Source organism: Agelaius phoeniceus, chromosome 3 (genome assembly GCF_051311805.1).
Source record: "Agelaius phoeniceus isolate bAgePho1 chromosome 3, bAgePho1.hap1, whole genome shotgun sequence".
In the NCBI taxonomy this organism is placed as follows: Eukaryota; Metazoa; Chordata; class Aves; order Passeriformes; family Icteridae; genus Agelaius; species Agelaius phoeniceus.
Window position 1 is genome coordinate 79,951,169 of NC_135267.1, and position 25,338 is coordinate 79,976,506.

The following is a 25,338-nucleotide window of genomic DNA, read 5'->3' on the forward strand; positions in this document are numbered from 1 at the left end:
GTGAACGCTGTTACACCTCTCCCCTGCCTCCCGAATTTAAAATATTTTTTAAGGAAGCCTCCCCAGCGTCGCTTCCAGGAGTTTCTGTGGTCGGGCAGGCTCAGCCCGCGCAGCACTGCCTTCAACGCCCCTGAACGCCACGGCCCGGCCGGGACACTCCTGCAGCCGGCGCCGTCAGGCCACGGAGCAGAGGGAGAAACGAGACCCGCGGATTCCATTTAGTAATTGAACTGAAACGGCTTCCGTTTATTGATTTTATTATTTTATTGATTTTATTCGGCACCCGGCGCCCCTGGCGAAAGGCTGTGTCGCGCGCAAGGCATGCCGGGATTTGTGGTCCTGGCCATGAGTGGGGTCCTGCAGGGTGGGGACGCACTCTCGCTCCCTGGCGCGGTTTGACCCTTCCGCCGCCCCGTCCTCTCCCCGTGCCCCGCCCGTTGCCGCGACGCCGCTGGCCGCAGCACATTCCTGCGCGGGCTGCGCGGCGGGGAGGGAGGAGTCCTGCTTCCGGGTCTGCCCGCGCCGGCGCCTGAACAAAAAAGTGAGATTCTTGGTTCGTCCCGGGCTCCTCTCCCACAAAACCGGCCCGTTCTCCGGCCTCGCACCCGTGTCCCAGTTTAGCAATGGTGCTCCGCTCGGCGGATAGGCGGAGACCGTCGCGGACGGAGGTGGCGCCCATCAGGCATCGGTGTTGGCGGCCCTAGAGAAGCCGGGTGAAGAGGGAGGCCGGGGGCCTGCGGCGCCGCGCTCCCCGCCCTGAGATGCCAACCCGGCAGTCGGCGGCGCAGCTGCGAGCGTGGTGCGTGGGGCCCGGGGAGCCGGGCGGGCATGGGCGGCGCGGGGACAGGGGCTGCGGTGCCGGGAGCGCTGCCTCGCCGCACAGCACGGGGTGAGAGCTGAGTCTCCCCCACGAGGCTGGGATGGGCGAGAGGAGGGGGGAATGGCGGGCGGTGGGAGTGCGAGTACCGGTAGCGCTGAGTGCCGTGTCGCGCAGGTCCACCCGTCGTGCCCCGCCGCAGGATGGAGTTCGAGCTCCTGGAGAACGATGTGCTGGAGTCGCTGGAGGACCTGGGGTACGTGTCCGGGTCTGGGGGTGCGGGGCGCTCCCCGTGCGGGCCGGGAGCAGAGGGCGGCCCCGGCACGGCGCCGCTGTCCGCACCGCACAGGCGGGGCCGCCCCGCTCCGGAGGGCCGCGCCTGGAATGGCCCCTTTCGGTCAGAGCCTCCCCCAGAGCCGGGCTGGTGATGGTGCCCCATGGCAGCTGGGCTGGCTTTTAGCTGCACGGCCTTGTCCAGTGAGTCCCTTCTCCGTGCGAGCTGATCCCCCTGATTCTTGGATGCCATCTGGTCTCTTGCTGCTCTGTTCTGCACAGCGGCCCTAGCTGAGGGTGGGACAGGATAAAGAGATACGTCAGACAATAAGAAAACTTTCAGGCTTCATGGTTTTTTTTTGAGGGGGGGGGGAAAGAGTAAAAAGAATTGCAAATGAGCAAGTGTTTTTCTTCTTTACATTTTCTCAGGGTAATATAGCACAGGAACCTTTTGCTGTTACTGACCTGTTACTTTGTCAGAGTCAGGAAAGGTTGCATAAGTATGAAAGGGAGAGCGTAGAGAATACGTCCTGCTTTAAGCTCCGATGTCTGTAAACTGTTGAGAGTTCAGAGGACAGGCAGCTACAATTTCACTTCTCCTGCTGGTTGCATGCAAACAGCTGTATTTACTGACGTTGGCCCCATTCCCATAAATCACTGTGGCTAGAGTCATTATGCTCCAGCAAAGATTGTATTTCCAGGCTAGGTTGGTGGTGATAGTTGCAAAGCTTGACAAATAGGCTTCTGTCTTAGCAGGTATTTCTCTGACTGAAATGTGAAAAGGCAGCTCTGCCACAATGAAAATATTGAAAATTATTGATTTTATTGATTTTAGTGATTGGCTTCTTTTTTCTGTCATATGTTTAAAAGGATACTAGTGGCTTGAAGGGATTGTGATTTGTGCAATTATAGACAGAAGGTGTTGTTGACTTTTGGCATAAATAAGTAAAGCAAACAGTGAAAGTAGTTGAACAAGTAAGTTATATGAAGCACAGTTGGCAATAGTGAAAAAAAGAAAATCTGGAGGATGAAAGACACGAGACCTCAGCAATATTGGTAACAACTGGGAAAACTGCTGCATGTGTCTAAAGGACTTCTGATCCTTGGTGTCTGGAAAGACTGGGGTGTTTGAGGCTTTCTGCTTTGGCAGTAGCTCTGTGGTCTTCATGGTTCAGCTCATTTTTTCCCATCAGATACTGAAGATATTCCTAATATATCACTTGATTTTTTTTTTCTCATAGAGAGAAATGTTAGAGAGCTCTCATGTTAGAGAGCTGTTTTTTTTTGTAATTGTGCTCAGGGTGTTCAGATGGTGGCCTCTTGTCTTGTGCATCAGTTTGTTGAACTGTTGAAAAAGCAAACAGATGGGATAGCACAATGTTACCAAAGAGAGCATAGCTCTGGAACACGTGCCATTGGCAGAAACAGAAGGAAAATGCTGCTTGCAGTTAGGAATCTGCAAGTTGGATTATTGGCCAGATTGATGTGTAGCTGAAGTCATAATTATAAGAAATAACACACTCAAGATATTACCTCTGTTAAAGAAGAGGTGCCTCTGGAGGTTTTGAGCAGGGACTTAAATCACAGTCCTGCCAAAGCACAAGGCTTGCCATTGCTTCCTTTCTACTTTGACCTATAACTGGATGCTTCTGTTCTGAGCCCCAGCTGTTCCCAGACCTACACATGTAGACCTGAGATGTCTGTGGGATGGGACTGGAACTTGCTCTGATTATCCTCTTGAAGTGTCTAGCTTGCTGTGGTCATGCAGTAGGGCTTTGAGATTACAGCTTCCCACCAGCTGCCAGTAGATTAACTGTGGCACCAATCGAGCTGCTCTGTGAGGTAAAAGTTATTTTTGAGTGAGGCTTCTTCATCTTCCTTGGCTGAAGTAACAGGCCACTACAGTAAAGGCCAAATCCTTTGTCTGTGGTATTAAGCACAGGAGCAGAGTGAGGAGAATTACATTTCAATTTGAGATGCTTTTTTATTGCTGAGGTTTGCCAAGAGTTGCCTGGACTCGTTGGATTGTTGTGAGGTAGTGGGTGACTTTACCTGGAAGTTTCCAGGAGAGATTTCATTTGGTTATGAGCACTCTTGGATGTCTGTCTCTTTTGGGGGCAGTATATCAAAATAATATTGTACATGTTTTTCCTAAAATACTGAGGTAAACTCTGACTTGAGCTTCTACCTGGTTGATAAGGCAGCCTTCTCCCTACTCTTCATTCTCCCTCTGAGAGATTATCAGTACACAGATGTCCTAAAAGCTACGTTTTCTAAGATCTCATCTATAAACTCATGCTTTCTTACACTAGGTCTGATTTTTGGCTTATTTTGCTTATGCAAAGAACCAGTTCCATTAATTTTTCTTGTGTATATTTAGGGAGGTTGGTTTTCCAAGAGATGATATTTTTATGCAGATCACTTTTGTAATATTTCTGTCAAAGGCTTTGTTTTGTAAGGAGCCCTTTCATACATGATAGGAAGTGACAGAAAAGATGCACTTGTTCAGCAGTAATTATCCCACATGGAGAGCTCAGGAAGGATTCCTGAGGACTGCAGTTGCCCTGGATAGGTCTGTTGTCAGTAACATCTTCGGGAGGTGGAGGCAGAGAAGTTGCCACTGTACATGGTAACATTCTCCAGGAGGAAACCTCTGATGATGATATTTTGTGGCACAGTCTCTGTGATGGTGAGTTAAGGTGCACACAAATTCTGAGTTTGCTCTGATGTTTTCAGTGTGGTTCTTGCTACAGTTCAGTCCAGGAGTCACCATTCCATGAGATCAGCACTGCAGATGTGTTGTGGTTGTAGCTCTCAATATGTATCCAGCATAGAATAAATCTGTCCAAGGACACTGCTCACAGCAGAGATTAATAAACTGTGCTTTTGTTTTCCCTCAGTTACAAAGGTCCCTTGTTAGACGACGGAGCGCTGGCTCAGGCGGTCTCCCATGGAGCCAGCTCCCCTGAATTCACCAAACTCTGTGCTTGGCTGGTGTCTGAGTTACGGCTCTTCTGTAAACTGGAGGAGAACGTGCAGGCAACCAACAGTAAGTAGTCACAACTCCAGCACAAACATGCACTTAGTGTGTGCTCCTGCATGCCACAGAGATTAGGGCTGGCAGGGCTGGCCATATCTCTTGTACCAGGGAGTGTTGCCTGCACACTGCCAGATTTTGGATATTTTCCACGTCAACTTTGCCTGATGAACAGCCAGTAGAGATTGAAACAATAGTGGTGATCAAAGAGTCTTTCTTCTGAAATTAGCTTTTTATGTTAATTTTTCAACCATATTGTTTTTTAAAGTTCTTAGATGGATTTAGGGAAACATTAATGCTAGTTGGGTTTTTACTAGATTGTGGGAATACTTTTATTTCAATGCTTCTGTTTGTAATTTTGATGTCAGTAATACTACTGTTCAAGGTAACATTCTTATGACTACAGTAACCATATCTTCTTTTTAATGTTAGTTCTCTTAACTCTGTGCTTGCTATGAATTTTTGGGAAGGAGCCTGAAAATGATTGTTTTTCATTTTGGTAGAGGAAGCAAACTGTAGCCTTCAGAAAAAAAAAAAAAAAGTTAATTTTGGTCAGCTAGTCATGACAATCTACAGATTAAGTTATTAAATTGGTGTGATAACCCACATTCCTGAGTATCTAATATATTAACTCATAATGCCTTTATGAGCTTAGCTTTATATTTACTCAGTGGCCAAAGGTTGCTGCCTTTTACCTCAGCATCTGTTACTTTCCTTTCTCTCTGTTTTTGACATATTCATTCTTTCTTCTTTGAGTGTATTTCATTTCATTTCTTTCTCTGTAACAGCACAGTATCTGACCCCTTCTAGTAGTACAAGGTTCCTATTCTTTGTTTTATGTAAAAACACAATCCAGAAGTCTTCCAACACCTATCTTAAATTCTTTAAACACAAGTGACAAACATTTTAGCTGGAGTACCATGAAGTCCTACCTTCATTTTGTATGTCTTGAGTTTAGGAATAACAGACATTTGGGGGTGAAGTCTCTTTCCAAAAGATAAAAAAATGTTATTTCTCATCACTGTTTTTTTTAACCTAACAAATTCTGATTAGTTTCAGTAATTTTTGACAGAAATATCAGTCAAAAGTTTGGGTTATGTGACTTCCTTATTTTTAAAGGATATTGATATGAAATAAAATCAGTTGACAAATGTGAGCTTACAGAAAAAAGTGAGAACTCGTAAGCCACATTTATTATTCACAATAGTTTTTAATGTCCCCTTTCATTTTAGAAGTTGCCAGTGTCTGTCTGTTGTAACTTGGAAAAGCTGTCAGTGAAACATAATTTTATATTAATGGAGCATATCATGGATCCAAATAGGTTGCAGTGTCTTGGAGGAACCCAGGAAATGCACTTGGCCTCCATTAAAAATGGGACTTAACTTACTTTGCTCGAGTTGCTATTTAACATTTTCTTTTAAAATAGCTAATTCATTCTAATCATACCCCCTATATATTAGCAGTGAATTAATTATTCTTTTCTTTCTAAGGTCCAAATGAAGCAGAAGAATTTCAGCTTGAAATGAGTGGGCTGCTGTCTGAAATGAACTGTCCATATGCATCATTAACATCAGGAGATGTGACAAAACGCCTTCATAATCAAAAGAACTGTCTCTTGCTGCTTAGTAAGTTAAAAGGGTGCTTGCAAGCAAACCTGATTTTCTGCAAGATTTATAGTATTGTTTCTTACACTTAATGAGATACTGGTTACTTTATCACAATGTACTACACTGTAGTTACCTGAAAATATGCATTATTTTTACTGTCATTTACAGCATCAGAGTATTATACTTGTGGGTTTACCAGTCAATATGTACCCAGTATATGAGGGAAAATAACATAACCTTTTTGACATTCACGAGCAAAAAGCCTGTCCTATCACTTCTCAAAAGACACAACAAAGAGGGAATTATTTGAAGACTTCTGCCAGAATTTAGCCACTGAACTCTACTTAGCATGGTTGTAAAAATGACGACTAACATCAGATGCATCATAATTTTAGAGGCTCCCAGTGTGATGACTTGCAAGGTGCAACAAAACTTGCATTTTCCTACACTGACAGCAGTCAGAATTGTTATGAAGGAGAGAATGTTTTATCCCAGCTCCCAGTTCTTTTGATCAACATCCTTAATAAATAGCTTCACTGTTGCTTTCTGCTGATTGAAAGGAAATTAACATTAGCAATGGTGACGTCTTTCCTTTTCCACTTGTCAGATCTCAATAGCTGAATTGTTTGCTTTTCCTCCTTATGAAATGTTAGAGGAGAAGAAATAGTACTTGAATTTGTAAAAGGTGTGTCGTATTAATTCACATTACAATAAAAAAAATGTAAGCTTGAGTTAGAAACTGTAGTACTAATTTTAACCTAATTTTAAAATCAAGATGTAATGTTTTATTTGCTTCCTCGGTTGCTGCTGATTCTTTAACTTTTCAAAACAGAAATTTAGTTCTGCCTTCTGAGATACAAGAAATTATTTACAGAGTAGGTTCCTGTATTTCAGCAGTAGGAGAAAGATGACTAGACTTAATCTGAATATTTCTTATAGTATGTTTAAAAATGTCAGATGAAGTGAGGTAGTTGTTTCATTTGAAATAGTTTGTTTGAGCTACAATCTTCTCTTCAGCTTGTTTTCTGTAAGCCAAGCCATTCAATAAATTTGGCTTGTTTGTGACACACAGTTTACCCCTGAGGTCCTTTGGGATGTACATTTTGGTAATATAAGGCCGCGTTCAGGAGCTGAACTCTGGTATCCCATCTGGCAGGAATGCTGTGTTTACTGTCAAATGTGAAATTGCAGTAGTGCCAAATTCCTTTTTAGTGTCCCACCATAGCAGCATACTTTCTTTAGCTGTTTTAAGTGAACTTATTAGGTATCCTCTTCTATGTGAGCCATAAAACTAGTTTTTTTCAGGAGAAACAGGATAACCCTCTAGTGAAATGTCAGGGTATTTTACATTTTAATGAAATGCAGCACAGTTTGTCGTTTGGAAGATGTAGCAGTATTGCTGGGAGATGAAAGCACCAAATAAACCCAAGTAATTAGGATTGATTGTCCTAATGTACAGCATCACTAGAATGCAATGTTAGGCACTAGCATCTGCAAAACAAAAAGTACAAGAGATTCAGGCTGGTTCAGAAAAGTTGTGCAAAAAAAGAATGCCTATCTAAAGAACATTCATCTTAGTGATAGACTTTAAAATTTCTGTCATTGTTTGAGGAAGTTAGAAGATAGCTTAAATATGAACTCTAAATTTGAGACAAAATTCTCCTGCTAGTTTCTTTTCTAGTAGGCCTGAAAAGTGTAAATAATTGAAAGTTCAATGTGAGAAAAACCTGTATAAAGTGTTGCTGAAGAACTTACAAAGGATGCTTCACTGTTTTACATATTCTAAGAATTTTTTTATTTATAAGGTATTCTGTATCTTCAGTAGACGACATTCTAGAGATCATTAAAATGCTGTGTTCTTTTCTTAATCTTTTTATCTGTCCCAGTTTTATAAATAATAAGCTTCTTTTGTATATCTGTGGGTTTACTTCCCTGCTCACAAGTGTCTGCAGTATTAGTTTTTCTTATTTTTAGAAGTGTTTATGTATGTTATTGCTATGGTCACTCCCTATGATTAATGAGAAAAGTATTGTTAAACTTGTGCTTTTTTTAAAATTCAAACCTTAATCTTGTGACACCCACAAACAAAGGCTGTTTATATAATTGTAAATTTATATCACTGTAAATAACACCTGATGCTGAAATTCTGGGCATATACTGTGTTCAGAAATTGTGATTTAGATTTTTCTCTTTTTGTTTGGTGAAGGAGTTACAATGTAATGGTAGGCTCTCACAGTTCTGATATTGAAGAAAACTTCAGCTATTCTAGCTTCTATTTCATCAGTTACAGCCTTCCTTTCTGAAGTTATTGTAAACATGAATTCTCAATAGTACTTCTCAGTGGGATTATTCTTCCACTCTATATTTTGTGTGGGGAAGTAGAGGAGATTCATCTGACATTTCACTTCTCACTACTCGTTACCTTCCTTGTTTCCTAGAGCCTCAAGAAGTGCTTGCTTGTCTACCCTAAAATGCACATCTCAGTCCCTCATCATGCTTGTTTCTATGTTCCTAATTTCCTGTCTTTACTGGGCAAAACCTGAAGGAAAGGAGCTGTGCTCTGTTGAACTCTGGGATTAATACTTGCTGGAATCATAGGGATTTTTTCTAGGCTTTAATTGTACTAAACCCGTCCTCTGTTTGTTGTGTTTCTAGCACTGAACTCAGTAATTGTAAATATGAGTGTCCTTGAAGATACAAGAAAATTTAAGATACAAGATATCTTGAAGATACAAGAAGTTTTGTAGATACAAAATTTCTAGCCCTCCTTCTATCTAAAACAGTCAATTTGCACATTTGTTGGTTGTAAGCACTTGAGTTTTCACTGGCTCTAAAATAACTCTTTTATATCTGATGGTCAAATCTAACTTTTCTTACCCCAGCATACCTCATCTCAGAACTGGAAGCTGCCAGAATGCTGTGTGTGAATGCCCCTCCTAAAAAAGCCCAGGAAGGGGGTGGCAGTGAAGTCTTTCAGGAGCTGAAAGGCATCTGCATTGCTTTAGGCATGTCCAAGCCTCCCGCCAACATAACGATGTTCCAGTTCTTCAGCGGAATTGAAAAAAAAGTAAGATCCAAAGGAAGAAAATTCTGAATATTTATGATGTTATTGTTTTGATGGAAAATAGTGCTGCTACCTGGGTGAGATTTGCCTCTTGTGAAACTCCAGTGTTTGGATTGTGAAGGAGAGTTGAGGTGTTTTACTGCATATACAAAGAGTCAGAATTTTGAAAATTATTTTGAAGGCTTTTTCCATGCCAAGGCATGAGGTCAGGGACTGTTGCTATCATTGCTTTTCAGGGTGACTGCTCTAGGTTTTGATGCCACCACTTGTTGCAGAAGACATAGAAAATGCTAATCTTAGGCCTCAGGAAGAATGTTAAAGAGAAATGTTTTTCAAGAAATACACCTAAACAAATTTGTATGGGAACCTAATGTTTTAAAGATGTTTTGGTTAAAAGGTGGTGTAACAAAAGTAAAACTTAACACCTTCTCCCTAAGACTTCATAGTTTCTTGTGATTCCATTTATTTTTATTGCTTGCATATGTGTGTTCTCCAGGCTTTTGTAATTAAAAAAAAAAAAAACAAACTTCTGAGTAACTTTTATAAATCAGAGAAAATAAATGGAATGGACTGTTCCAAGGGCTGGGGACAGAAAGCTTTTAAATCACATGTAGTGACTTAATTTGCAGGATAGGGGAGACTAGAACAGCAGATAGGGAATGGCAGAAGACAGCCCTTAACTTTAAAGAACAGATATGGGTCCCTTCCAGTGCAGAATATTCTGTAATTACAAAGCTCCCCAAAACAGTGCTCTTTGAAGGCACTTAGGTTTAAAATCTTAAATAAATTTGGCTCAGTATAATTTGAAAACCAGGTCACTGAATGTGTTAGGTCACATGCTGGAATGAACAGGTTGGTGGTTTTTTCCCAAACTGCTTTGGAAGTTTTTGCCACTGCCACTCCATTACTTCCCCCTTGAAGTCCTAAGAAATTTTGAGATGGGATAGATAATTTGTGTCCGATCTCCTAAAATGCAAGATAGTTAAAATTTCATACTAAAGATTTTTCTCCTTTTGATTATAAAGAGGGGTCCTTCTTTGGATCATTTTACATTTTACGTCATCTTAAAATAAGCTTTTTGATACAAACGTGGGTTCTTTTATGGATTAAAGAGATGATATGTAGAATAATCCTTATGGCTTCAAGAGTAGCAGTACCTCATGGTGTCTTTGTTTTTACTGCTGATCTATTCTATAGTCCCTTCTCTTAATTTTTAAATAATTATAGCTGAGAGTACCAGAAATCTAAAAACAATTACTTTCCAGAAGAAGTGTGCTTGGCTGTCTGTTCCAGAGAAAATAACTTGATATTGGAGGTTGCAGTGTCATGCCTTTCACTGTCCAACAGTCCTCTCCTTTAATTAGGATCTTGAAAAATGAATTTTTTTAGCCAAAGCTTATATTTTTATATGTCTCCTAACAGCTGAAGGAAACTCTAGCAAAGGTTCCACCTAATCACGTTGGAAAACCTTTATTAAAGAAACAACTGGGACCAGCTCACTGGGTGAGTAGTTGCAGGTATTAGAGCCCATTTCCCTTTTCCAAGTGTACAAAGTATTGATCCTGTGTGTTGCAAAATGATTTTTCTCTTTCTGAAGACAAGAAGATAATTTCTTGCAGTATAATGTATATGTTGTTGCAATAAATGTACAGCAACTGCTAAGATCTTAGACTCATGAATCTCTAGGTCCAGGTGCAGGCTAAACTTTTCCAAAATTAGAGACCTGCAGTGGTGGTGCTGACCAGCATGCTCGTGCAGTAGCTTAAACCTTCCTCTTCTGCCCTTTACCAGCACTGTCTGTGTGACCTAGTCCTGCTGAGATGGTGGCATGTCTGCTTCTGGGGCTTCTTTTTAGCTAAGCTGTGGGTCTGTTCATGATGTCCCCCTCTTTTTGTCACTTGGAGTAGTCTGCTTCCTTCACAGCCTCTCCAAGAGGCAGTGAGTATGCAGGTAGGAGCTGGGAGAGACATTGTACACCCAGGCTGCAGAGCTGTGATCTTTTCCAGCTGGGATTTGTCACCTGCTGTACTAGGAGCCTGGTGCCTGGGTTAGTCACTGCTGCTGCACCAAGCTCAAAGCTATGGCTGCTGCTGCAAGAATTCAGGTCTCTCTTGTTTCTCTAACTTCAGGCTGAAGCACATCTTCCCCCAGCAGTCTGCTTCCTTCAGTGCTTGTATTGTTGAGACTGAAAGTGGGCCCTGCTGCCCTCCCTCCAGCCAGGCCTCTTTAAATATACATATTATTTCTCTAATGGTGCATATCTCACCTGCTGCTCTAACTAAACCACTGTCTGCTACCAGCTGTTTCTCATGATTATTTTTTTCTATAGGGCACTTTGTTGTTTTGGCTGTATGCAGACTATGCTTCAATCAGGATTCTCTTGCAGTACTGTACTTACTTTCAGTCCTTTATCTTTGCTCTATCTTTATCCTTAAGCTTTCTACTTTTTAAGAAGGCACGAACATCCTGTTTCTTAGGAGTTACATATGCCCTTGCTTCAGCTTGTTGTCTATAGTATCTTCTCACCTTTGTCTCTCTGTCCTGGTGGATGTTGAGAAGTGCCTCAGCAGTGTGTGCAGTTTTTGTGCTGTTAGAAATGTTAGAAGGCTGAACATGAGCCATGGAATCTTCAGGAAAGTAACGTCAGCAGGCACAGCTTGGCTGTGAGTCCATTTGACAAGGTAGATAATTGCAATCTTAAGACATGCATATTATCTCTGTGTTATTATCACTGTCTCTCTCTTCCATCCACATAGTTTATGAAGTAGAAACACTTTAAACTATAGATTGTTTGCAAATTTTTGTTTCAGGAAAAAATTGAAGCAATTAATCAAGCCATAGCCAATGAATACGAAGTCCGAAGAAAACTGTTAGTCAAACGTTTGGATGTTACTGTGCAATCCTTCGGCTGGTCAGACAGAGCTAAGGTACAGAAAGCTTGCTGTGTTGTCCTGGTTGATGGTAACCCTTTATAATAAGTATCTCTGGAAAACTGCATCATTGTTTTGTCCTTCATGAGTTAGAAATAATCATGGGAGTTGTCTGGCTTTGTTTTGATTTTCTAGAGAGGTTTATGACAATGGAAGATGAGTAAAAATATTTTACTTAAAACTGTTGGATTCTAAACCAGTCTATAAAATGAGAAGTCAGACTGTGTGTAGCTACACACCAAAACCACTGGAAAAAGTAGAGGTTACTGATCCAACTGTGTTCTGGGTACCATAATGTGAACTATTAAGTGCTGTGTCTTGTGATGGTAGAAAAGCACCTTCCTGTTGACCATCCCTTATCTTACTTTGTGCTGTCCACAGCAATCAGATTTCCTTAACTCTAAGCGTGTGTGCAGTCACAACTCCACAGATGCACATGAGAAAAGCTGCTAAGGCACTACTTGTTCTTACCTTATAGACAGAGTAATGCTTTATGTGCCTCGTTTGTCTTTGAACTGTGCAAGTGGCTGTGACATGAGATCTGTTCTCTGTTGTGTACATGATACATATTCTGCTTTTAGAAGTAATTACATGATTTCCCCATTTCCTATGTCTCAGAAATTACAGGATTTAAAAAAATAGTACATACAATTTAATTTCCAGGACTAAACCAGATCTGCAAACATAGTGTTAAGTATACTGCTGACAGTGTTTGAGACAGTTACTAGTGCTAAACTGTGAAACATAGAATCACTGAGTGTTTTTTCTTGATAAGTGTTTTTTCAAAAAGCAGCTATACTTTAATAATAAACTGTGACCTTGTTTCATCTGAGTAGGACTTCTACTGGTGTACTCTCTATTAAACCTTGTATTGTTCAGGCTTTTTAGTAGATGACTGAAGAACTCCCTGATGGTTTAAATATTTTAGTAATGAATAAAAATGAGCAAAAGTGAGAATTATGTTTTAAAAACAGGGATTTCTAATTGTGTTACAGCTTTGGCATCTTCATCCATGTGGTTTTGTGTTTTTTCCTAGGAATTCTCAGATACTTTAGAACTTGACTAGTTACACAAAATATTTTCACCAAACCCACAAATATATGCATTTATATCTATTAAAATGCAAATTTTTTTTTAAGCATAACAATACAAATTTGGAGAACGTTGCTGTAGTATTCCAGACACACAAAAGAGTTTGTTTTAACAGTAACTTTTAGAAATATGATAATTTTCTTTTTATTTGAAAATTATCAGAATATAATTGTATGACTGAATAGCCACTTCTCCAGATAGTGGAAAAATCAGGTAAAAAAACCATTGCAGTCTACTATTAGGGATTTTTTTTTAACTTAAAATTCCAAGTTTCACCTAAAACAGTATCACAAGACCAAATTATTGTGCTCATTATTGTGCTCAGAGCTCAGTCAAACTTAGCAGGGAAAAACACACTAGTACTAGAAAAACGCACTGGTGAATGCTTTTGCTTCTCCTGCCTTTAGTCAGTGCCATATTCCAGTTTTCTGCCTTTGGATGGAAAACAAGATTTTTTAGGATTTTAAAATGTGCTTTTAAGTTTTTGCACTGTTAAGATATGTTGGAAAACCTGATTTGCCTGTCCCCACTGCCATCATCTGCATTCAGATGGCAGTGTGGCTTATCTTAACTGCATCACACACTACACTGTTGATGACTGAAGAGAGATGTAACTTGTGTAGTAACTCATGTGTGGTAGCACAGATTTCTCCTGTGTCTCAGCTGGAAAACTTTTGAGGTGTTCAAGAAAGCCAGAGTGGTTAATGCTGAAAGGCAGTAGAGGAAGAGACATTGCATACAAGGCAAAGTTGAGTGTAGGATCTCATTTCTAGCTCTGCCTGGCCTCTTGGTGCCTTGTTTTTGTGAAGAAGCCCACTTGAGTGAAGAGTGAAATGAGTTAACAGGGCTTTTTCTGCTGATAAGTGCTGGAGATGGGGTGATACTGGCCCAGCTGGAATGGGTTCAGGTCAGGGTGAAGGCACAGAATGGGGTCTGGAGCCTAAACACAGATGTGTTTCACTTGCAGTGTCTTCTGGATTTTAGCAGTAATTCATGTAACTATATGGCACACTTCTGTTGTGTGTTGGCCTGGAAGTAATTCAATCTGATGTGTATGTTGAAATTGTCAGCTCTTTGGTGTCTTGGCATTTCAGTCAGAATTGTGTTTCCTATTTACTTAAGAAATTAATGTGACAAATGCTAGTTTGATTGAAGTAATCCTCAGTTATAAAGTGGTTCTCGCTGATTTTATATTAACTTTTTGTTCTGTTTGCACTAGTGGCTTGTTATTCAGTGCTGATTTGATTCTTTTCATGAGATGTCCCATTGCTTTAACTGACTGGGTTTTATTTTTCTTTGCTCCGACAGAGTCAGACAGAAAAACTGGCTAAAGTCTACCAGCCAAAACGTGCCCTCTTATCTACTAAGTGCACTATATCAATTGCAAATCTCTTGGCAGCTCGGCAGGATCTGTCCAAGATTATGAGAACAAGCAGTGGATCCATCCGAGAAAAGACTGCATGTGCCATTAATAAGGTACCTTTGGGAACAAATGTTGTGTTCCTTTTAGGAATATTTAAGTAACTTGAATGTAATAATAAATCCTACTTTTTTTCAGGATTGTAAGTGAATTTGGAAATAAAGGATAAGAAACTTGGTGTTTATGTATTGCAGATAATGCATCAGTGGATTATGGATAGTGCAGTTTCAGCTTTTGAGGTTCACAGTGTCCCTTCTTTGGGGCAGTAAAAATTGCTGAAATACCTTGGATTACTTTCAGTGGGAGTAGGCCTGCTCTGTTTTACCAGAATTACTGAAGCCATTACCTTGTTGCTACCTGATTCTGTCACCATATCTAAAATAGCATCTCCATAGTAACTCTGTTTCTGGTCTGTGTAAATAGAATGCACTAAAATCACATTTTAGGCAAGACCCCCACAAATTAGATTGCCCTGAGTACATAAATAGATTACAGTCAAGTGTATAGTTCTAATAATGACACAGGAGAAACATGACTTAGACAAAACAATTTTGCTTTGTTTCAAAAATTATGATTTTACAGGAGTAATAGGCTCAAAAAGTATACATGCTGAACTTGCAGCTCAGTAGCTATGTACAGCAGCATACTTGGTGCTTTAAAATTGTGATGATAGGTGCATGCTCTTCTACCTTTTGAGTACCAGCTGTACCTCTGGTAAAGTTCTAATTGATTTAGGAGGGAATAGTGGTGTGATTTGGCCACAGCCCATCCAACCCAAATAATTTCTGCACCTTTTTAGTGTTGTTGGTGTGAAAGAAATTAAGTAGTAAGACAGGTTGACCCTATCATCAGACTGTATGTCTGCAGTACTGCCCTGCTGCTGATGTACAATCTGTTAACTTATCTCCATTATCAATATTAAAAGTTTTCTAAGACAGTAGCATAAAATAGCAAACTAACCTACTTCCATTAAAGTTCCTTTGTTATATTGCTTCAAAACTTCAGGCAGTACAAATGTCCTGTCCCATTTTGCCTTGCTAAATTTTAAGGTCACACCATCCTTAGACAGGTAAAGACCTCTAGAGTTTTGTTCCACTCTGATCAGTGCTCACACCTGTCTGTTGTTAAGTTTCTGCATATCCTCACTGAAAAATATAAATTTTTGCCCTTTATTTACCAAGTCAGTGGCTTCTACAGGAACTCAGAGCACTAGTTAGGAGAGAGAGTGTGTTACATTGTACTTGTGCTTATTTGAGTTTAGCACTCTGCACTAATAAAGAGTTAAGTGAAAGACTGTTGGGGCTGCCCATGGTGGTGTGCCTGCTGTTTGAACACAAAGCACTGGTCTCCTGACATGTCTTGTTAGCAGTGCTTCAAGTACTTGATAATCCCTGTTTAACTTTTATTGACTGGACACAGAGGTCTGTCACATTCAAACACAAAACTTGCCTGGATGTAAAAACCTTGGAGTGGGTGCTGTCTGTGGTGTGTCTCAGTCGATGTGACTCTTGTGTGAGGTGTCACAACTCCTATGGCAGTTTTCCCTTTCCCTTTGCAGGTGCTAATGGGCAGAGTGCCTGACAGAGGAGGAAGGCCCAATGAAATTGAACCTCCACCTCCTGAGATGCCACCGTGGCAGAAAAGACCAGAGGGTGGCTCGCAGCAAGGCGGTGGCAGAGGAGGCAGAGGTGGCTACGACTCTTCCTACGGAGGGCGGGGAGGTTACGACCACGGGGGTCATGACCGAGGAGGAAGAGGAGGCTATGACTCATCGTACGGAGGGCGAGGAGGTCACGAACAAGGGAGCCATGATCGAGGGGGACGAGGAGGACGTGGTGGTTATGATCATGGTGGCAGAGGAGGAGGAAGAGGAAACAAGCTTCAAGGAGGCTGGACAGATGGTGGAAGTGGTGGCTACCAGGATGGCGGCTACAGGGAGAGCAACTACAGAGATGCAGGTTTTCAAGCAGGTGGCTACCATGGTGGTGGTGGCTACCAAGGAGGAGGCTATGGTGGCTACCAGTCGTCTTCTTATTCTGGAAGTGGCTACCAGGGGGGTGGTGGTGGTGGTGGTTACCAGCAAGACAACAGATACCAAGATGGTGGGTCCCACGGTGATCGAGGGGGTGGCCGTGGAGGAGGGAGGGGCGGCCGTGGCGGTCGCGGTGGCCGAGGAGGTCAAGGAGGCGGCTGGGGGGGCAGAGGTGGACAGAACTTTAATCAAGGAGGGCAGTTTGAGCAGCACTTCCAGCATGGAGGTTATCAGTATAATCAATCTGGCTTTGGACAAGGAAGACACTTCACCAGCTGAGGCTGCTAAAAATTTACACTTCAGCAGAGCTCACATAATAGAAACCTGGTTTCAGAGGCCTGACTTAAATGCTGCTTGATTAGTACAGGTTTGTACACAGCAGGTAGAAGCTCTTTGGGTGGGATGTTTTGCCTAGAGCAAAGCACAACTTTGTGTAGACCTCTCCTCCCCACCCACCTCTGCCTGTCTGAATGAAAGATATTGTCACTACCCCCTGCACCCTAAACATCAACTAATAGACATGCTTTTTGGATGTTGGACAGGTTCCCTCTGCTCAAAACACTTTTGTTCTAAATATGCCAGCTGTGTTTGCCTTCTATTTTGATTTGGAGAAATACCAAGACCTGTCCAATTTGTCTGTTATAGTATACACTAGAACTTCTGCATTTTTCCCCCCAAATCATTGTTGAGTTACACGTTCTAAGCCAGTCTGGAGTGTTGCTTTTCTTCTTGCTGACCTCTTGTTTCAGTCACGATGCTGTTACAGTGCGTGTGTGCGCACACAGGGAACTCTGACAAACGGGGTTTTGTGTTATCTGAGCTCTACTATGGATGCCATGTTCAGTAGCCTTATCTCCTGCTAAACCACGTTTTCCCACCTGCTCAACAATGAAGACTGACCGCCGCCAAAATCTGCAAAGATCATTTCAAACTAAGCTAAATTGTGAACCGATAGTGTGTGTAGGCCTGTAGTTAGGTGTAGCAATTCAAACTGACCTGCATCCATCCAAAACAAGTTGCTCCTCCTCCAAACCTAATTTTTACTTGAAATCAGCTAGAAGAAATGACAAACTGAAGTTTATTTTATTTACAAGTTAAATACCACTGGCTCAGCAAATCTAGGGCAATTTGTTTTGGGGGTTGTCTTTTTAAAGAAATGCACTACGGCCTGGGAAGATTAGTTCCTGCCTGGAGGAAGCCCTTTTATTATTGCTGCAGAAAACAAAACCTGGCTGAGTTTGGTGTTCTAATGTTTGGGTTTTTTTCTTTACTGAAAGCCACATAATGCTTCTTGCTGGGTTTTTTTGTGTACATAAACATTGTCAAAAAGCTGTGAAAGAAAATGGCTGAAGGTGTGCTGTTGTATAAAAGGTGAGCAATAAAAGTATCTGTATGTTCTGTTTGCTTTAGTTTCTTTTCCTTGATAGTAAAAAGCAGTTGCTACTGTGGCTGGGAATTCATGGGGATTTCTGTCTTCTTCATCTCTTCTTTTATTGTAACCTATTTTATATTTTGTAGTTGTCCCAGCTGTACCATGCATTCTGCCCTTTGAGGGGCTGTCAGAACAGCAGCAGGTGGGAGGAACTGATCTTCAGTTGCTCTGACTTTGTTCTGTTCCTCCCTCTGACCTGGTGTAGCAGCTCGTAGTACTCTCTTGCTGTGTAAAGTTATGCTTAGGCTCTGTGAGCATGTGTCTCGTAGGTTATGCTCCTGCATGCCATGTGAACTTGGTATGCTGCTTCTGGGAGCTTCCTGATGCTCTGCAGCCTTGTGGAAATGTAGGTTCGTGCTACCATGCTCAGATCACTGTAGCAGAGGCTGTGATGATGGCAGAGTCTACCTGTTTTTTCCTTGGGGATGAATCCAGATAGATGCAGGCAGGAGGCTTACAGTAATGCATGAGTATCTGAGAGAATCTCTCTAACACTGGTGTTGCTGTAATTCAAGGTAGTCGTGTAAATAAGCTAAAAAACATAATTTAGAATTGATTTGCCTGTATTTCATGCCACAGTCAACCTGAAAATGTTTGATTTATTGCAGCCACTAGATGCTGCTAGTGATTCACGGGTTTGGAAGGAAAGGTCCCTGAGAAAGGCACTTGGGAATCTGACTTAATGGCTTTTCTCCTTTAGTGTTTCAAATAAATCTAACAAGCCTGATGAGGGAAAAGCTTTCTGTATTGAATTCAGGTCTTTGAGAATCACTGATACACATCTATCTGTGCCTAACACCATTCAAATTATCAGCATCTAAAACTGAATGTTGCTGCTACACAAAGGTTTATCGATGATCTCTTAAAACAGCAACGTCTCCAGAGATGGTGTCTCCCCTGTAATGCTTTGTCATAAGCATTAGCTGGTGATGAGCTGCATTCCTGCAAAAATAATTAGTGGGTTTTTTTTAAGAATTAGGGTTCCTACAGTGGGGTCAGTCCTGGACTAGCAAATGCAAAGAGGTTGACAAATTAAAAAGAGCCTTTTGCTGGGAATGTAATCTTTTCAAGCTGACAGCTTCTGCTTTTCTTCACACTCCTCAGTGTAAAGAGGATGGTGCTTTCTGTCAGTGCATTAAGAGTGCTGTAAACTTGTTCCTAGCAAGAGGGAACTCAGGAGGCTCTTCAGAGAGTCCCTGCTGGAGTTACATCAGTGCCTTCAGAGATTGCTTTCTGTGCCAGAACTGCCAGTTCCTCTGCAAGGCTATAGCTGTTGCTGCAGTGCAGAGTCTCACCTTTGCACACTGTGACATGGTGAATTGATGCTGGGGTGGGGTAGGAGCTTCCCCTTCCTCCTCCCAGATAGCTTTTTCTCATCTAAATACTCCTCCTCCTCCTTCTTCTTCCAGGACTTAGGCCAAGTCCCAATTTATTCCTGTTTGAGGGGGAAAGTTAAAAAAAAAAATCAGAAGTCAAAACCAGGAGGCTTTACTCTTCCAACAGGAAAGAAAACACTTTGCTTCTGCCAGCTGTTGTTGTTTTTCCTTACTCTATTGTTTCCTCCTAGTGTGCTGTGACTTCTTTGTTCCCCAGAGAAAACAAGCTTTGTGTATATGGAGAGAGCAGCTTTGATTAATGAAAGCAAACAGCCACTGCTTTGTTATTCTCTGTATGATGCTCTGATATTTACAGTTTTCCAAACATGATTTCTGCACTGCTGCACTGGGAGGAATCTCTTAAATAGAAGCTGGGAGAAGTGAGATGGGTTGTGGATGTTATTAGACTGTGGTGGATTGGATATGCATGTTTGATTTCATTGTGCATCATGATCAAAAGCAGAACTCCAGCAGATTAAAAAGGCAAGTAAGCAAGCCAGGGGAACAGTGTTCTTCCTCTTGGCCTTCCTGTTCCTTGCCACTCTTCTCCCACAAGCTGTAGGCATCTTGTTCTGTTTTTTCCATCTGCCTTTTTTTCTCTAGCAGCTTTTGTTTCCTAAAGGCTTCACTTGCATTGCCTTTCCATTCCCTGTGTTAGGATCACTGTCTCTCAAGCATTGTCACTGTGCAGTAACATAACTATGGGGGGAGGGGGGCACACTTGCTTCCCACATCAGGTGCATTACTACCTGACTTGGAATACCATGATGCATATGCACTGTAGTCATAGTTGAATTTTCCTTGCAGGTCTGAGGAAGAGATAAAAATTGATTTCTTACTGTGAGTAAAGGAGTACCACAGCCAGGGAAAGTGGGTCAAACTGAGCTTGCATTGTACATAACTCACCCCAGAGAGCCTTTTGTCTTGTAGCTATTCCATGAGTAGTTTTCTCTTTAGCTGGCTGGTAATTGCTCTCTTGATGAGATTCTTCTACTTCAGCAGCCAAAATCCTGAAGTGTGTAGCTCCATGGTGATGTGCCACGATGGCTGATGGCCCCAGAGGGGCTCCTCAAGCTATGGATTTGGCTTCTCAGCCAGAGCCTGTGGGTAACCTGCCTTAAGGCTTCAGCTGTCTGTCTCCAGGAGACTGTCACTTGCATCTGAATTGAGGAAAGTGGCAAGTGCCTCAACCAGCCTCAGGCTCAGTTAGAACCTAGAGGCTTACCAGTCAACTGTCTAAGATAGAAATGGGGAGAAGGGAAGCAAGATTCATGGCAGTAGATAGTTATGAGAAGTGGTTGGAGCTTGACAAGTCCTGTGGTGTAGGAATATTCCCTGACAGGTTATGCACCTAGAAAATGAAAATTAAACTACTGAAGTGGAAAGAATGCAGTGGGGAATAAGGATTATCACTGGGATCTCATGGCTTTTGAGTGTCCAAAAGGCTTGTGTCAATTCTTGTGGTACTGGAAGTTGATTCAGCTCCCTGTGAGGTTAATGAAGACCTGCAAACAAAAGCCCTCAGGTACCATTTTGTTGCACATAATTTAGTCTTAGTTCTGCCACATTTAGACTGCAGTAGAGAGTCCAAGTGTTGTTGACTGTTAGGCTTGTGATTCTGCTCTCTCTGAACTTCTTATTTCCCTGGACAACAGGAATGATATGGATGTATCAATGCATTTTTAAGGTGTTGAACATGATTTAGCAGTCCCAAGCAAGCTGGCTAGTGCTGAACTCCAAGTTTGCTTTATCAAACCCCAAGTTTGCTTTTCTAGCAAACCCTTAGACTACCTAAGTCATAGCAGTGTTGTGATTGGAGAGCAGTATGCCAAGGTGTTTCCCCTGTGTAGGCTCTTGGCATACTCATGTCCTAGCTTGGTTCAGGTTATGACTTTTCAAGGGGACAAAGTCTGAAAAAGCAAGTGCTGTTACCAGCTGTAAACATTGCCTTCTCCCCTCCTTGGCTGAAAATAAGTCACAGTTCTAATGGCTTGACAAACAAGGGAAGAAGGGAAAAAATATTTTTCCTTTGTGTTTACTTGGTGCTTTTTATAGCTCTGACTGCTGTCAGTGTCATTGTTTCCCCTTTATTGTCCAGTAATTTCCTCTCTTGTCCACGTGGGTCTTTCCCACAACACAGGAGAGAAAAACAAGTACAAAAAGTAGGAAAACACTATTGTAAAACCAAAGAAAGAGGGAGTCTGCCTGTGCTGTGGGCAGGTGGAAGGTCATAACTCGTTTTCACACATGGAGCAGAGATGAAGGTGATAAGACCTCTTTAAACTTTCCGGCATTAGCTCCACTCATGGAAAAAGCAGACTTTTTGGCTAAATTTCATACTGCCCCAGCAGTAGCCTTTTGCTGATGGCTTTTCTGTCTCCTAGGACCAGATTGTCCACAGCTGTAAACAGCACTTTAAAGTGCAGCGCACGGATTTTCCAATGAGTTTACCCCGTTGGCTGCAATGCTTTTTTTGAAAATCCAGATCAGTGCTGATAACTCAAAAACTTTTTCCAAACTTGCATCCATTTCTGCAATGACCCTGCCAGCTCTTTTGTCAAGGCTTTCTTGAGAAATACTTGGAGCTATTTTTTGTGCTATATGGATATTTTCATCTGTTAGTAGGCTGATGTTGAATGAAGCAAACCTTGATTAGATTTTCTTTGTGCTATAATAGTCACAAAACAAACAAACCCTTGTTTCTCCTGCCTCTAAAAATCCTTCCTTCCTTCCTTCCTTCCTTCCTTCCTTCCTTCCTTCCTTCCTTCCTTCCTTCCTTCCTTCCTTCCTTCCTTCCTTCCTTCCTTCCTTCCTTCCTTCCTTCCTTCCTTCCTTCCTTCCTTCCTTCCTTCCTTCCTTCCTTCCTTCCTTCCTTCCTTCCTTCCTTCCTTCCTTCCTTCCTTCCTTCCTTCCTTCCTTCCTTCCTTCCTTCCTTCCTTCCTTCCTTCCTTCCTTCCCTCCCTCCCTCCCTCCCTCCCTCCCTCCTTCCCTCCCTCCTTCCCTCCCTCCTTCCCTTCATTGAGATCCCCTTCCATTCTTGGTGTCACATAGAGAAAGAGGTCTCTTAGTGTGTTTCTTCCTGCATTTACTCTTTGTCTGTCTTGTTATTTGTGTTCTCTGTTTTTGGTGAGGTTTGTTTTGTTTTGGGTTTTTTTGGGTTGGTTGTTTTTGTGGAGTTTGTTTTGTTTTGTTGGTTTTTCCCAGCCTCTGTCCAGTATACTTCACATGCAGCTTTCTTTCATGTGAAATCTGTATTTCCCATACAGTTGCCTAAAGCTTCTAGAACTAGTGTCCAAGGCTGCAAGGATCCTCCTGTGGCTGCACAGCCAAAGGCTTCTGGGCTTCCCATGAGGAAGACCTTGGGGGGGCATGTAGGGGATGCTTTCACTTTGACTTCTGTAGAGGAGTCCTTGAGCAACAGTTCACAGAGGTGACGGGCTGTTTAATTTTGGAAAAATGTAAAATTTTAGGCAATGGCTGCCCCTAACCTTGCTATGCAGCTCAGCTCATCTGCTGTACTGAAAGGAAAATGGCTCACCTTCCCCAGCTGGGGAAAATCCATGCTTCAGACTAGTTCTGGTCAGCAAGTATATTCTCCCTGCCCAAGACTTCACCTGCCTGAGGAAGGTGCCTTTGAGAAGATGGCTTCTGTCTAGGAAGATGTTTCTTTGTAAAGCTGGGTTTGTTCTTTTAAAGCCTAAAAGCTGAGTAGGACTGGGTGTGGGAGGCAGAGGAGGGCAAGACTCTGGGGAGGTTTAGAGCAGAGGAGAGAGCTGGGGTTCAAACCTGACCTTGCATTTCCCTGTGAGAGAGCCAGATGTCCCCCTGACTCCTTGAGAAGCACTCTAGCACTTCATAAAGTTGGAAGCAAAGCTGAATCTCTCTTATGTGCAACATGAGGCTTTGCAGAGGTTTTAAACAAGCACAGAAAGTCCTAGTGGGTTTGGCTCAAACAGCCAAATAATCTCTTACAGGGTCTATCCAAGCACTTGCATTTTTCACCTACTCTTATTGCTTGTATTCTTTGGCATTTGCAGACCAAGCTGTAAATAAGGTTTGACACAATCTTCCTTCTTTCCTCTGTGTGGTGTTTTGGAGAGTTTGTTTCTTAAACAATCCCTCAGTCTGCCCCCATGTTTTTTAAAGGATCCTGAGACAGGAGAGAGAATGGATGGGGTGGAAGTATCCAGCATCATTTGGGATTGTATCTGACTTTAGCTACTTCATTAATCCAGCCTTTTTGTCATTATGACACACTTTCTCCTGGACACTCTCCTGGAATTGCTGTACTTCTAGCAGGCAGGATTTCACCAAGACCAGCAAAGACACATAGATCAGGCAGGAACTCTGATGGCTGATGCTTTCTGCATTTTGTTAAGTTAGAGCAAACAAGAAACTCTTTGTTCCTTCGCCTAGATTGGGTAACTAAAATTGCTTTTGTGAAAATAAGTCTTTCCCCTGTTCAGAAAAAGATGTCCCCTTGAAATAAGAAAAGAAAAAGATTTTCTAAATTTCCTATATTCAGGCCTCCCCACAGGGGAAAAAAAAAGCTCATAGCAACTTCTTAAAATGTTTGTTCAAGCCCTGTGAACTCTCCCTACTCAGATTCTTGTTGTGGACTAGGAGATCCACATTCTGTAAACAGCATGTGAATGCTTTTTTAATAAATAATTACATTTCTAAGATAAATCTATTCCTTTCTGGGCAGTGAGAGGTGTGTGTGTGAGAAAAATGGCTGCATTTCTACCCAGTGTCTTTCTTGTTTTCAATGGCCACGATCACTTGCTGCCAACAACACACTCTGTGTTCCCCTTCCTTAAATGCCTGAGGCAAAGGATTTCCAGCTGTAGCAGGTACTTGAAATTTTCACCTATTCCTTCTCAATTTCATGAAGAATTTCAGGAAGAATTTCTTCATGGTTGGGGTTGTTAAGCATTGGAATGGACTGCCCAGGGAGGTGGTGGAGTCACCATCCTTGGATGTGTTCAAGAAACAACTGGATGTGGCATTTAGTGCCATGGTTTAGTTGACAAGGTGATTGGTCAAAGGTTGGACTTGCTGATCTTAGAGGTCTTTTCCAACCTTGATGATTTTGTGATTCTCCTCGGAGGCTGCAATATTTTGCTTAGCAGGATCAGTTGTGTGGGCCTGCAGACTATCCTTGATCTGCAACTGCTGCTGAGGTAAGCATATAACTGACTGAAGCTTCCAGGCTTGCAAGGATTTATTGATGAGATGAGTAAGTCAAGAGCTACAAATAACTTTTAAAAGCCTGCAAGAAATGAGCTGAGGTCTACAGACTAAATGCTGGTCAAAACTACGTGATGTTAAGAATGAAGTTGCTCTGAACATTTCATTTATAGAGCATTAAGAGGCTTATCTGAGCAGCTCCATCAACAGCCTGGATGGTAACCAAATTTCTCTATTCAAATTCTCCAGCAGAGCATTTTCACTGTGAGCAAGCCGGGCACTGTAACGGTAGCAGTGGCAGTGACCCGTCAGCTGACCCACCACAGGAAATGAACACCATGGGTTTGCTAATGCTTGCTCTTTGCCCACAGCAGCATAAGAATGAAGTGTGCTTCTGGCCCTCATCCTAGTTTGGAAACCTGAAGAGTGCTTATTTCTCTTGAGTTTACAACAGTAAAGAGAATGGTTTTAAATTTTTTTTTTTTTGTCTCCACAGATTTACCATTTACTATTGCTACTGGTTGTGCTGGAAAACAAACATGCAGGATGCACACCTGGGCAGGTATCAAGTAGTCCCAGTGCAGTTTACAGTCAAATTACCACAGAGGAGTGCAGCTGTCAGTTTTGTGTTAGGGAAGTCTATGAAATTACTCTCATCTTGAAAGTTTATAACATGTTGAAGGGTGCAATAACTTGGATTTTGTAGGACATCTTATGACTGGGTTTTAAATCAGAGCGTGTGCTACATATGCACACTCCCTACCCCTGTTTTTGTGGGGAGATGGGATAAGAAGACTAACACGTGTGCCAGTTTTTCAGGTTTGAGCTTTGTGGTGTTTTGTTTTTATCTCTTTTTCCAGATGAGCGCTGTCCTCTTTCGATAACTTAACAGTTCTGGGAAATGCAACTTCAAACCAGACCATTATAATTCAGGTGCTAGATCCTACCTTAGCAATCTGCTGATTTGGAGATTGCTCTTCAGAACATTTAGTCTTAACATGTACAGCTTTCTAACCAGAGAAAAGTACCAAACTCACATACATACATGGACACAAATACACACACACA

At 42.0% G+C, this 25,338-nt stretch overlaps 1 protein-coding gene across 2 annotated transcripts; it reads left to right on the plus strand.

Moving 5' to 3' along the window:
• The first annotated feature begins 536 nt into the window (after positions 1–536).
• On the plus strand, positions 537–17,670 carry FAM98A (family with sequence similarity 98 member A). 2 transcript variants are annotated; one of them, XM_054629753.2, is made up of 9 exons: positions 537–799; positions 995–1,073; positions 3,991–4,139; positions 5,618–5,752; positions 8,617–8,801; positions 10,221–10,301; positions 11,609–11,725; positions 14,129–14,296; positions 15,799–17,670. In XM_054629753.2, the coding sequence occupies exons 2-9, from the start codon at positions 1,021–1,023 to the stop codon at positions 16,549–16,551; spliced, it is 1,641 nt and encodes a 546-aa protein (XP_054485728.2). In that variant the 5' UTR covers positions 537–799; positions 995–1,020; the 3' UTR covers positions 16,552–17,670. The 2 variants fall into 2 exon arrangements, with proteins under 2 accessions (XP_054485728.2, XP_054485729.2); XM_054629754.2 differs by lacking the exon at positions 537–799 and adding an exon at positions 821–889.
• Positions 17,671–25,338: the final 7,668 nt, after the last annotated feature.